Source organism: Daldinia decipiens (assembly GCF_022478715.1).
Source record: "Daldinia decipiens strain CBS 113046 unplaced genomic scaffold F4813scaffold_3, whole genome shotgun sequence".
Lineage (NCBI taxonomy): Eukaryota > Fungi > Ascomycota > Sordariomycetes > Xylariales > Hypoxylaceae > Daldinia > Daldinia decipiens.
In genome coordinates, this window is record NW_026054546.1 from 635,821 (window position 1) to 646,909 (window position 11,089).

At 50.1% G+C, this 11,089-nt stretch overlaps 4 protein-coding genes and 1 non-coding gene across 5 annotated transcripts; 4 read left to right on the forward strand and 1 right to left on the reverse strand.

Moving 5' to 3' along the window:
• Positions 1 to 249: 249 nt before the first annotated feature.
• F4813DRAFT_385396 (uncharacterized protein) lies at positions 250 to 1,664 on the forward strand (the record flags this gene model as incomplete). Its single annotated transcript, XM_049246250.1, has 2 exons — positions 250 to 921; positions 1,218 to 1,664. 2 exons carry the CDS (start codon positions 250 to 252, stop codon positions 1,662 to 1,664), a joined length of 1,119 nt encoding a protein of 372 aa, XP_049103684.1.
• A 2,137-nt stretch (positions 1,665 to 3,801) lies between these two features.
• On the forward strand, positions 3,802 to 5,335 carry F4813DRAFT_171064 (uncharacterized protein). Its single transcript, XM_049239177.1, has 4 exons — positions 3,802 to 4,176; positions 4,236 to 4,340; positions 4,396 to 4,787; positions 4,854 to 5,335. The coding sequence occupies exons 1-4, from the start codon at positions 4,027 to 4,029 to the stop codon at positions 5,209 to 5,211; spliced, it is 1,005 nt and encodes a 334-aa protein (XP_049103685.1). The 5' UTR covers positions 3,802 to 4,026; the 3' UTR covers positions 5,212 to 5,335.
• A 474-nt stretch (positions 5,336 to 5,809) lies between these two features.
• Positions 5,810 to 5,891, forward strand: F4813DRAFT_t20. Its single transcript has one exon. It is a non-coding gene; the product is annotated as a tRNA-Ser (tRNA).
• Positions 5,892 to 6,195: 304 nt separating this feature from the next.
• On the forward strand, positions 6,196 to 7,344 carry F4813DRAFT_345542 (uncharacterized protein). Its single transcript, XM_049241767.1, has 2 exons — positions 6,196 to 6,648; positions 6,740 to 7,344. The coding sequence occupies exons 1-2, from the start codon at positions 6,260 to 6,262 to the stop codon at positions 7,251 to 7,253; spliced, it is 903 nt and encodes a 300-aa protein (XP_049103686.1). The 5' UTR covers positions 6,196 to 6,259; the 3' UTR covers positions 7,254 to 7,344.
• F4813DRAFT_345543 (WD40-repeat-containing domain protein) lies at positions 7,345 to 10,555 on the reverse strand. The gene is made up of 5 exons (XM_049241768.1): positions 9,836 to 10,555; positions 9,594 to 9,675; positions 8,635 to 9,532; positions 8,118 to 8,588; positions 7,345 to 8,068 (listed from the first exon to the last, which is right to left on the reverse strand). The coding sequence occupies exons 1-5, from the start codon at positions 9,954 to 9,956 to the stop codon at positions 7,841 to 7,843; spliced, it is 1,800 nt and encodes a 599-aa protein (XP_049103687.1). The 5' UTR covers positions 9,957 to 10,555; the 3' UTR covers positions 7,345 to 7,840.
• Between the last annotated feature and the right edge of the window lie 534 nt (positions 10,556 to 11,089).

Consider the following 11,089-nt stretch of genomic DNA (forward strand, 5'->3'; position numbering starts at 1 on the left):
TACAGTTTACCATTCACTCCAATATCTTCCCTTTCCCACTTTCCCACTTTCCCCTGGAGTTTTCGACTAGTGGCAACTGCCTTGAAACCTGGCTCTCTTTTTACTCCTAAGGAAGGAAGGAACATATTTAGTCGGCCCACTGTGCGGAAGGTCATTACCAATTCCTACTCTAAGGTTCCCACCCCCCTTTTTTTAACAGTTTACACTGGATAATCCGCATTGCCGGCCACCGCCTGCAGGTTGTTCACCATGGGTGCCGCCCCCAGATCCCCCAACCCAGGAGACAACAAGCACAGGAAGTCTTCTTCTACTTCTCCCTACACCACCACCACTTTCATCAATAAACCCTCCAATAAATCCTCCAACACTACCACTGCCAACCCTAAGGTTCCGGTAGATCAGCCTACATCCACCACTTCTGGTAATCAAGGCAGCAACGACGCCCATTCGGCATATCAGACTCCAGGCCCCGGATTCAACCATACCGTCGCGAACATACCTGGTATCGGATTGGTTTACGACGGCGGACACTCCAATCCCGTACACGGCTTCAACCCAGCCGTCGGTCCCCAACCTCCAGTGCATCATCAAACTCCTGGAATTGCTCCTCCTCAAGTCCTGCCGCCTGGTTTTACTCAGAGCCCTTTTCAGCCTTTCCCTCAATTTGGTGTTCCTGTAAGCAACAACCAAAACCCAGTCATGGCATACACCACCGGCTCCATGCCCAACCAGGGCCAGCACTTCCAGCCTCCCGTGCCAGATACCACCTATGGTCCCATCCCGCATACTTATCATCCCCGCTTTGATAATAAACCTGCTCCCGGCCAGTATGTGATGATTGAAGGCCAGCTCTACGTTGTCGCTGCTGGTCCTCCTGGCCCTCCTAGCGGTGCCCAAGTTCAATACGTGCCCATGCAACAGGTATATCCCATTCCCACACAAGGCTCGTCAAGCGCCTTGTCTGTATTCCAAGCTACTCCATGCTACATCATTCGAGAGGCCGAGTCCCAGCCTAGTTGTTATCCCCTCAATGCAAGTTTCATCCGAACGCCTAGGAGCGCATTAGCCGTCCGAGCGAATGCGCCCTGTTACCTGTCCTAATTCAGATAGATAGTTCTATCAGAATATAACATGATCTAATTTCCTTTCTGTTCACTAGCTGATTCATCCGAACATTGCTCTTATCTAAACATAGAAGCTAACTCTTTTATCTCTAGCAGCCGCAGTCTGGTGCTGGCGCACCTATCGTGATCCAGCAGGGTTCCCAGCAACCCATCTTCGTTCAAGGCCAGCCAGGTTTCCCTGCAGTTCCGATGACCGCTCAGCCTGCCGCATTCCCCGCTATGGTGGCCCCGCCCGGAACCCCGGTAGTCGTTGGAGGCCCCCCTGATATCATGGCCCCCGGTTCTGCCCCGGACGTGATGGGAATTGGCAAGACTGCAACCGAGATTCAGATGGAGCAGTACCACACAGCTCTAAATACCGGGGCTCTTGAAGGCCAGGACATCGCCCCTGCCGATCCTGATCCGTCCCGTATGTACTATTGTCGAGAGCTTGATGGCGCATGGACTCTCCGCAACCGCTTCTGTATCGACAATATGGGTGACTGCCGTTGGTACGTCAAGCCTGGTGGCATCTTCTATGCCGTTCGCTTGGCCGACTGAAGGGTGTTTACTGGTAAGATTCTTAAACGTCTCGAAAGCGTATACACATTAGCTGATATATCTAGGCATTTCTCGACTCTTTACGTTTTTATGCGATACTTTGGTACATTCTCCTGCGATGCGTTGTGTTTCTCGATGACTTCTGTCCAATCAGTAGGCCCTCTTTCATCCCCTGGGTGTGAGGCCAACTGATGTATATTACTAAGGTCAGATGCTTCCCTGGCCTCTCAATCGGGCCGCTAGAACACGGTTTTAATCTTCAAGATTAAGTGAGTTGAGACTGCTAACTGCCATCTAAACCAAACAAGCACTTGCTAACAAACTGATTTGTGCATAGACGTCAGACGCCGTCTTCACGATACGTTATGGAAAGACAGACCGGGGAAATGACTTGGATGGAATGACGGATGACAGCAGTCTTTGCAGTTTTTTTCCCTTAATGCATACTAGTTGCCTTTTTATGATGATACTTGACTTCAGGCCGACTATTCTTTCCTAAATAGTACTCTGGCATAGATCTTGCTCTCGTGAGATAGGTTTCGCATTGCCAACAGCACCAGCAGCTTGAGATTTGCCAGAAGCTAAGAGAAGTTGAGAGATATACGATGGGTACTTATCGGTACTTAAGGCAAGGTGCTGCGAAACCCCCTTTCTTTTCTACTGGTATCCCTTGATATCCTCAGCCCGTTTACTTTTTCGCACGGCGTCCACGGATTTCTCTAGCTCTGCATGATAGTTTCACATCAATAGGAAGCATTGTTCCTACGAGTAATTATGAGATTATGAGTATGCGATATAATTATTTTATATGTGAAGTGTTTGATTTGTGCTGCTGGAGTGTTTGTAGTAATTTATGTAGGTCTTATGCACGGATGACGAAGTTGAAGTGAAGTACATAGTTTGAGGCTGAGATGGGGCTTCGCGCTAAGCCCAAACACCTGTCAGCCCTGACAGGCGGTTGTTGACAGCTGAACTTGCCTGTGCTAACCAAAATCTCCTCTGATCACCTTCTCCTGATCACCCTCTCCTTCATCTTAAGTTACTTACACTACTTACGCTCCCTTCACCTACGACTACGACTACTCTTTTGTCGCAGGCATTATTCTGTACCATATCCTTTTCACTAGAATATGTCGCTTTAGTATTTAGAGAGCAAGGATATACGCTGTTCTATTGATCCAGTCATAGCAGTTCGTTCGTCCCCCCCCCCCCTTTCCTACTGCGATACCGCTCGGACACCGTTCCCGAGCAACGCCATCTCATCTGTCTAATCCGCGTAGGGCTAGCTGGCAGCGCTGTAACTACATGTGTTTCTAACGTCATCGTGTTTGTCTTGGGTACAACAACAACAACAATAATAATAAATAGGATTGGTTGGTTATGTTATGCCAAACAGCAACGAGCAATGCGTCCCTCTTCGCACCGAGACGCGAAGTTCGGGCTGTGACTGCGTTATATACTGCTTGCTGTCGTGTAATACAATGCACGCCTCGTGGTTTCGGACCTAGTACCTGGGTAGTCAGGTGGGTGGGTATAGGGCATCTCCTTCGATCGCCCAAATCTAGATAGCAGGTGGCAGATGGATGCATAAATCCCCGTCTTAATAGCGAGTTGCCTAACTGTACCGCGCTGCCGCCTGCCGCCTTCCGCCTGGGGTGTGCGTCACCGAGCCGTGGGGGTGCTCGCGCATGCTATGGGGTAGAGCGTGTAGAGCTTCCTGTTTGGGCTGCGGCATGGATACGCAACGCAACGCGGCAAATCCTTCCCTCGTGCGCGACATCTGGGATGGGGGCCGTTCTGGTAACGTGCAGACTTGCGCGCTGTGACCTGCGGGAACGAGGTTGTGCTCCGTCTGGAAAGCCACAGGCCGTGCTTGTTTGGAGATGGGATCGTGGCGATCACTCGGCTCCATCGCCTGAAGGCCTTGCGCGAGATTCTCCCATGTCACGAGAGGCTGACTGTGTGGGCTTATATCCTCGTATAGAGAATGGGCCTGGTCAAATAAATAGCGGGTTATCTCGGACGGCCGTGGAGAAGAAAAAGAGAAAAAAATAAGAGAAAAAATATGGCAGGTGTTTGCTACCGTAGGGCGGGCCCTTGTTTGCTTTCCTCGTTGGGCTAGGATGCCGCTGTGAGGACGGCGATGGCGACCGTTACCCCGGATTTGAGGTAGACTCACGTGGCGGTATATCTTCGCTGTGCTTCCTCGTACAAGTCTTTTTATCGATTTGTTATTTGTTATGTGATTTTAGTGAGTGGTCCTGGGCTTGCCCTCTGGGCCAATTTCTTTCTAGGCCCTATGTGTGACTTTCGTTGTATCTCTCATTTCAATATTCATATCGAGCCCGATCGTTCATAAGCCATGACGCCTGATGATCGTGGTCCCCAGCTGGCCATCATCGTAGCAGTTTTCCTCGGGCTGTCGTCCATCACGGTAGCTCTTCGCTGCTACGTCCGGGCTCACATTTTGAGGGCATTCCGGGTTGAGGACTGGCTGGCCGTTGCTACAATGGTAAATCGGCGATAACCAGGGAAGATGATGGATATATCGTAACTAACAAGCCTGCCTAGCTTTGCTTCGTATTCTATTCCACGATCGTGATGCTTGGTATCTCGCACGGGGCGGGCAAGCATATAAGCCATGTTCCTACCGAGAACATCCCTAAAATCCTCAAGGTAATTTACCCCAAGTATAAGAGATTACATACCCATAGCTAATCAACTGCGACAGATGAGATGGGTGGCAGAAATACTATACGTCGTGACGTCGCTCTTCCTGAAGTTTACCGTCGGGATCTTCCTCTTTCGCATCTGCTCGCAAGTGTGGCAGAAATCGGTGATTTGCACCGTGCTGCTCTTGTATCTCGTCTACCACATCTTTTACGCCTTCATGACCGTATTCCAATGCCAACCGGTGGCGTATTTCTGGTTTAGATACACCAGCGGCATGGAAGGTAAATGCTGGAGCAACGATCTGGTTATGGGATGTACGTACGCGGCTGCTAGCATCAACGCTGTTACGGATTGGGTCCTTGGGTTGCTACCCATTATGATTGTGCGAAGTCTTGAGCTGTCGAAGAGGTCGAAGATCTTGGTTTCTTGCACGTTAGCGCTTGGGTCGGTGTATGTTACCCCTTCCCATATCCCCCCTCGGTCGTGAGAACAGGGTTCGCTAATAAAGACGACCAGCGCATCAACCGCAACCATCGTCCGCATCCCCTATATCTGGCAGCTAACCCAACCTGGCGATTTTATACACGACTTCTCCGACCTGTCCATCTGGTCTACTATAGAAAATGGACTCGGCCTCGTCGCATCGTCGATCGCTACTCTCCGTCCACTAGTCAGGGTGGTGCTCGGGGGCACGCGAGTAGGAACGGCATCACGGGGACGTCGCTCTTTTTACTCGTGGAGGAGATCGGGGCCGGGCGCAGCGCAAAACGGCAATCAGCAGTACTATAAGATGGAGGACTACTACCGCGACAGCGCTTGCAAGGCACCGGAGCAGGTCAGAGTAAGCGATAGGAGAGTGTCTGATACCGGGTAGATGTTATGTACCTAGGGTAGAAAATGAATAAATTTGAATTAGCGTATGGAGATTGTCTCGTGTGGTTATTGAGATATTTAAAAGCAAGCAAGCAATTTTAATTATGGCGCAAGGTGTATAAAAATACGTAGATAGACATGCAAGTAGGTTACCAATACACATGAAGAAATATCAGAACAGCTCGTTGTGGATTGAAGCTCTTTTAAGTCGTCCTGGGCTATGCAGTCTTGGTAAAGTAGTCCTTAGTCCCCAATTTGATAATTGGTAGAATTATATTTATGCTAAGTTAGATATTTAAGACTTAGGATAGCTTGACATATATAGAGTTCCTGTTTTCCTTGGGGATCAATATGCATTATTACTTTTTATAGGAGTTTTTATTTGTGTGTTACCTATCGAAGGAGAATATAAGTCAGGTACCTATGTAACCTTATACCATAGGCTATACCCACATACCGAAGCTATTCCGAACTAACACCTCCCCCCCCCCCACCCCCAACCCCAACCTTCGAGATCTAACCGGCTTAGGATAGTATTACGTGACCAACGACCCTGCAATATAATAGTAAATTACCGTCCAACTTTCAACAACCAATGGGGCGTGGTGGCAGAGTGGTCTAATGCGCAAGACTAGAAATCTTGTTCCTTCGGGAGCGTCTGTTCGAATCAGGCCCACGTCGCAACATTTATCTTTTGCAAGTTCGGTATATTATTCTTTTTTGTCAGACCTGGTTCAAACGAGGTTATTTTACGTACCTTGTATGTACGCAAGGAATGCACCTAAGGTTCCGCGAAAACCAATACTTCGGTACTTACCTATGTACTTAAGCAATCGTACATGTACATATACACTTTTCTTTTACTTTTACAAAACTCCCGAGTTACCGACACCACATGACACGGCAGATCCTCGGCTTGCATCAGCTTTACGCAGGTACCCGCAAAGTAGTCTTCGATATCGAAAGCGGTAACAAGTCACATTGGAAACTTCCCCATCCAGCTCTTTCCTCCTCGGCACCGCATCCCCTATACCCCCGCGAACGATGTAATGGTGCCAGTCTCTCCCCTTCCTCTTTCCACCTCCAATCCCGCTCCTAGCCCCAACATCGACGGCAATGGCTACCAAGACGCGCTAGACAGGCTGCAGCCCCTGCAGCCCATCCTCCGGGGCTTCAACCACCGCAACCGGAACCAGCACCGCCGCGCCGCCTGGTGGGCTCCCTTCGGCATGCTGCGGCGCCACGTCGAGAGGACGGTCGACGAGCTCCTCGAGGCTGCCGATGCCGTTACTGCTGCTGCCGCCAAGTCAAAGAGCAAGAAGCGGCGGCGGCGGCGTGATGATGATGATGATGATGGCGGCGGCGGCGGCGACGCGGAGAGCAAGGTAAGGGGTCACGTGGAGTGGTTGAGGGACGTCTTAGTTCCCAAGTGCTACTTGTAAGTTCATTTTCCACCGTCGTCAAGACCGACTGATACATCATCTCAAGACCTAAAAAAAAAAAAAAAACCCACCGCTAATAAACCCCAGGGCGTTCTCGCAACTAACAGCGGACAACCAATTCGCAACGCTAGGCGTAGTGCTGCTCAGCGCCCTAGCCCAGGTCAACGCCGCCTGCGTGCATCTCGTAGGCGAGGCAGCAGAAGTAAGCCGTGACGAAACTAGCATATCCACCGCGGACGAGCCTCCAGATAGCAGTGCCGCCGTGGTGCGTCTAAAAGAACCCAGCGGCCCAGGAGCCAAGGAGCCGTCCTCCCGGCCCGTCTTGGCCGACATGTCCAGCGAGCGCGGGGGCTCGGTGATCTCGCGGGCCGAGGTCGCGCGGGCCGACAAGCTGCGGAGGAAGACCGTCCAAGTCGGGTCTTCTGATATACCCAGCAATGCGAAGCGGTGCCAAGACCACGGCGATGACGTTGGAGCTGTAAAGAAACAGCAGGATATATCTTCGAAGGCGAAGACCAAGGAGAGTGTGAAACTCGCGAAGAAAAAGAAGACCAAGAAAGGCGGCGACGAGTTTGACGATCTATTCAAGAGCCTATTTTAAGCTAGGGGTAGGACATGGCATAGCAGTAATAAAACACACGTACACACTGATCTCGCAACCTCCGTACCCCAAGAAATATGTTATTATCTTCAGTGGCCAATAATCATTAATTGCATCTATCATTTGGTTCTGCATTACTATCAAAAGCCTGTCTTGCAATACACCTGTGACAACGGACTGCCACCATTGCTGTTGCACACCTGAGATTAAAAACCCGGCCCTCTCCGCTTTCAAAGCCTTGCCCAAGCCAATAAGAGACCAACTACAACCTTTTTCTTTGCCTTATCCTCTCCAAGTTGCATAGTTGTTGTTATCCACACCTTCGCACATCGTCTACGGAAGCGTGTGGCCTTCGTTTTACCAAACAAAAGACCTCTAAGATCCTAAGACCGGCATCAACTCCAGGTCCGGCGTAATAGAGCTGTCTTCTCTCCTAAACCCCTTCATAGTAACTAAATACGTAACCCCATCTTCTCAAACATATGTACCCATCATCTCCGCTTAAATTGGCTTTTGAGCGGGGGTGAAGGCCGATGTTTAGCCGCTTCTCGGGCTATAATCATAAGCTCTTCTATTTCCCTCTCCTTCTAGGATATCGAGCGATAAGACCAGATACGCGCCCTCATATCGCCAGAGCCGGTTGCGAAGTAGCCGCCTGTAGGACTAGGAGCTACCGAGATGACAGAGTTCTTGTGACCTTGAAGCATGAGTTGAGTGAACCCAGTTCGGGGGTCCCAGAACTGTACACCTCTATCCTTGGAGCCAGACATGACCCAGTTGGCATCGGGAGTGAGCGCCACGCTGAGTACGAAGTCCTAATCTTGTGAGCATAGAAAAATACGAGAAAGTATTGTGAAAACTTACCCTGTGGCCTTCAAATGTCTTGACGCATCGACCGCCCTTGGGGCCCGGGTTCTGTACCCCTCCTCTGGGGCTCGACAACTCCCACATCTTAATAGTCCTATCTAGACTTCCGCTTACTAGGTCCTTGCCATTAGGAGAGAAGGCTACAGAGTAAACACTGTCCTTGTGACCCTCCGGCCCTTCGAGCCGCTCCAGAAGGTATCCTTGATGAATGTCCCAAACGCGGACGCTCTTATCGAGCGATCCCGCAGCAACATACTTCGCATCAGGGGAGATAGCAACCGTCGTAACACCATCTTCGATAGAGAGGGTAAGCATATTTGTACCCTGTTCAATATCCCATAGTCGAACGGTCCTATCGCCACTACCAGAAGCTATAGTTCGCCCATCTCGAGCAAAGTCCAACGAATAAATGTCTTGTTCGTGACCAGCAAAAGTGTTACGAATCGTACGAGCGGCAATGTCCCAGACCTGTCTTATTTAGTAAAGTACAAGGGAACTTTGGCGATCAACTTACGCGAATGAGCTTGTCCTCAGCACCAGTAGCTAGATACTTGCCATCGGGGCTAAAGCACACGCTACGGATGTACAAATCCCCACTGATATCAACATTCTCATCTTGGAGAACGCATACCTTCTCGCCGGTCGCAACGTCGTAAATTTGGGCGGATCTATTACAACCAGTTGCTACATATTTACCGTCGTGGCTAAATCTCACACAGCACACAACGCTCTCGTGGTTCAGTGTGTGAACCAGATCAACATCGAGCATGCGCGGGACGTGTTGGTTGAAGATCACAAACCAATCGTCTCGAGTCTTCTTTACGTGAGCCGGGAGACGTTCCACATCTAAATCACCAAGAGCGTTGTTGACCATCGGGCCAGGGTGAGGTGGCAGAGCTCTATGGTCCGGTGTCGGGTGATTTGCTACCTGCGGCGAGGCTCCGGGCCCAGCATAGGGCATCGGGGTGTTGATCTGAGGAGTGGCAGGGCCACCGGCGGGTGGTCTACCGATACCGCGCTTGCCTGGGCCGGGTGAAGCAGTGCTCTGGGGAGGCTGCCCGGGGAACCCGCCGGGGGCCGGTCCCTGGTAAGGCTGCTGAAAGGGGGGTTGTTGTGCTGGTGGGGGTGGAGGCGGAGGCGGACCTTGCAAACCCGGGGGCGGCTGTGGCATTTGATGCTGAGGCCCGGGAGGGGCCTGATCCTGCGGGTTGGGTTGGGGTGGCAGACCACCACCTTGGCCTCCCTGACCGGTCATTATTCCACTAAATAGGTTATTGCCCATGCCGATTGAAGGAGGGGGAGGACCCGCAGATGGACCGCCATGTTGAGGCGGACCAGGAATAGCAGGTTGAGGGGCACCTCCTCGCGCGGCCTCGAGTTGGCGGCGAAGTAAAACCATCTCTTCTTCGTACCTATACATAGAAGTTAGTAGGTTAGCCTCAAGATTCCAAGGCAGTAGCAATAGATACTTACTTTGCTTTTATATTAATATGTTGCTGCTCCAACTGATAGACCTTCTCCCTAATAAGTTGAGCCTCTTGAACTTGTTGTTGAACTATTAGGTAATTAGTGACAGTCCCGGTCAAATGCGAAGCAGGAAAGCGTGTTTTTTCACTTGAAAGTGTATATAATTATCAGTTGAGACCAGATTGGGCTTAACCAGTAAAATGTATACCCTCATCCAATCTCCAATGGTAGTTTGTTTCTCGACTTACTCTGTTGCTCATATCCTTCGTTGATTCGAACTTGGTTATCAAACTCGGTGCGAATCTGGTCGAGAAGCTCGTTCAAACGGCCCGCATTTTGCGGCAAGCCGCGGTGCGGATACATAGACATTGTCGGATGTGGTATCGTTGCGCGGACGACCTATATCGGGATTGGAGTAGAAATTATATCCAAACAAGGCTGCAGTATTGCTGTATTGTGATATTGCGATATCAGGATTTTTAAGTTTTAAGTGACGATGACCATAAACAATGGATAGAAAAGTCGTAGATAGTTTGATGTTATGCAGGGTCCCTCCAGCTCCTATTCAACTTTAATACAACAAAGGAACACCCTTCCACACAACCCAATTGCAACGCGGGCAAGACGAGACGAAACTTGGCAGGGTCCCGTCAGACAACAGTGGGTATAGTCGTGTGAAAAAACGCGAGGATCGATGTTGGTGGTAAAGAGCGGCAGACGCGCAACCGTGTATTGGTCGCCGTTCAGCTAGTAACAACTAGATAGATGATTGTTGTTATGGGGCGATATTGATGAGGCTGGAAATGAGGCGTTGGTGTTGAGAAAGCAGGAAAAAAAACAGTTGAAAAAAAGGGAAGGATATGTGGTAGAGAAGAGGAGACAAGACCCAAGGTTGGTAGGTAATACTCAAGATTTGTTTGACCAGGGCTCGGGGGCTAGGCACGAGCTGGATTGGAACTATGTATGACCTGTAAAGAAGTACTTCCTATGTATGATGGCTGGTGGGTTCGGGCGACGGATCCATGCTACTATGAATGTAGTATGCGTGCACGGATTGTGAGGTTGTTGCAGGGGTGCAATGCAGCAGGTTCCTTAGCGTAAAGTTTCGTGCTTACATATGTAAGTTACTAGGTACATACCTTAGGTACTTTCTTTTTTTTCGACTTAACCCACAGACGGTAAACAGAATCTTACCTATTTTGGTACAGTCCTGTTTTTTTAAGCGGGCGCCGGGTTAAGGCTGCGTGCATTTTGGGTGGGGCCACGGGGCATCCATTGGCAAGCAGGAAATGGAAAGGGAAAGCACGCCCCCTAAGTAGGTACGCGCCGATGAAGTAACTACCTACCTACGTATTTTCTGTATTACATACATGTATGTATTTGCTACTACATGTAGTGTAGGTACCTACATATCCCGGCACAAACACGCAGGCGCTCGTATGGAAGTTTGTGGAAATCGCGATTTCACGGAGTATATGTACATATGGGGCATGCAAGCAGCT

Coding starts and splice junctions, on each gene's coding strand:
- F4813DRAFT_171064 (XM_049239177.1), top strand. CDS start 4,027: ATGACGCCTGATGATCGTGGTCCCCAGCTGGCCATCATCGTAGCAGTT. Junction 4,177..4,235: donor GGCTGGCCGTTGCTACAATG/GTAAATCGGCGA, acceptor AAGCCTGCCTAG/CTTTGCTTCGTATTCTATTC. Junction 4,341..4,395: donor ACATCCCTAAAATCCTCAAG/GTAATTTACCCC, acceptor CAACTGCGACAG/ATGAGATGGGTGGCAGAAAT.
- F4813DRAFT_345542 (XM_049241767.1), top strand. CDS start 6,260: ATGGTGCCAGTCTCTCCCCTTCCTCTTTCCACCTCCAATCCCGCTCCT. Junction 6,649..6,739: donor TTAGTTCCCAAGTGCTACTT/GTAAGTTCATTT, acceptor AATAAACCCCAG/GGCGTTCTCGCAACTAACAG.
- F4813DRAFT_345543 (XM_049241768.1), bottom strand. CDS start 9,956: ATGTCTATGTATCCGCACCGCGGCTTGCCGCAAAATGCGGGCCGTTTG. Junction 8,589..8,634: donor CTGAGGACAAGCTCATTCGC/GTAAGTTGATCG, acceptor TAAATAAGACAG/GTCTGGGACATTGCCGCTCG. Junction 8,069..8,117: donor AGACATTTGAAGGCCACAGG/GTAAGTTTTCAC, acceptor TCACAAGATTAG/GACTTCGTACTCAGCGTGGC.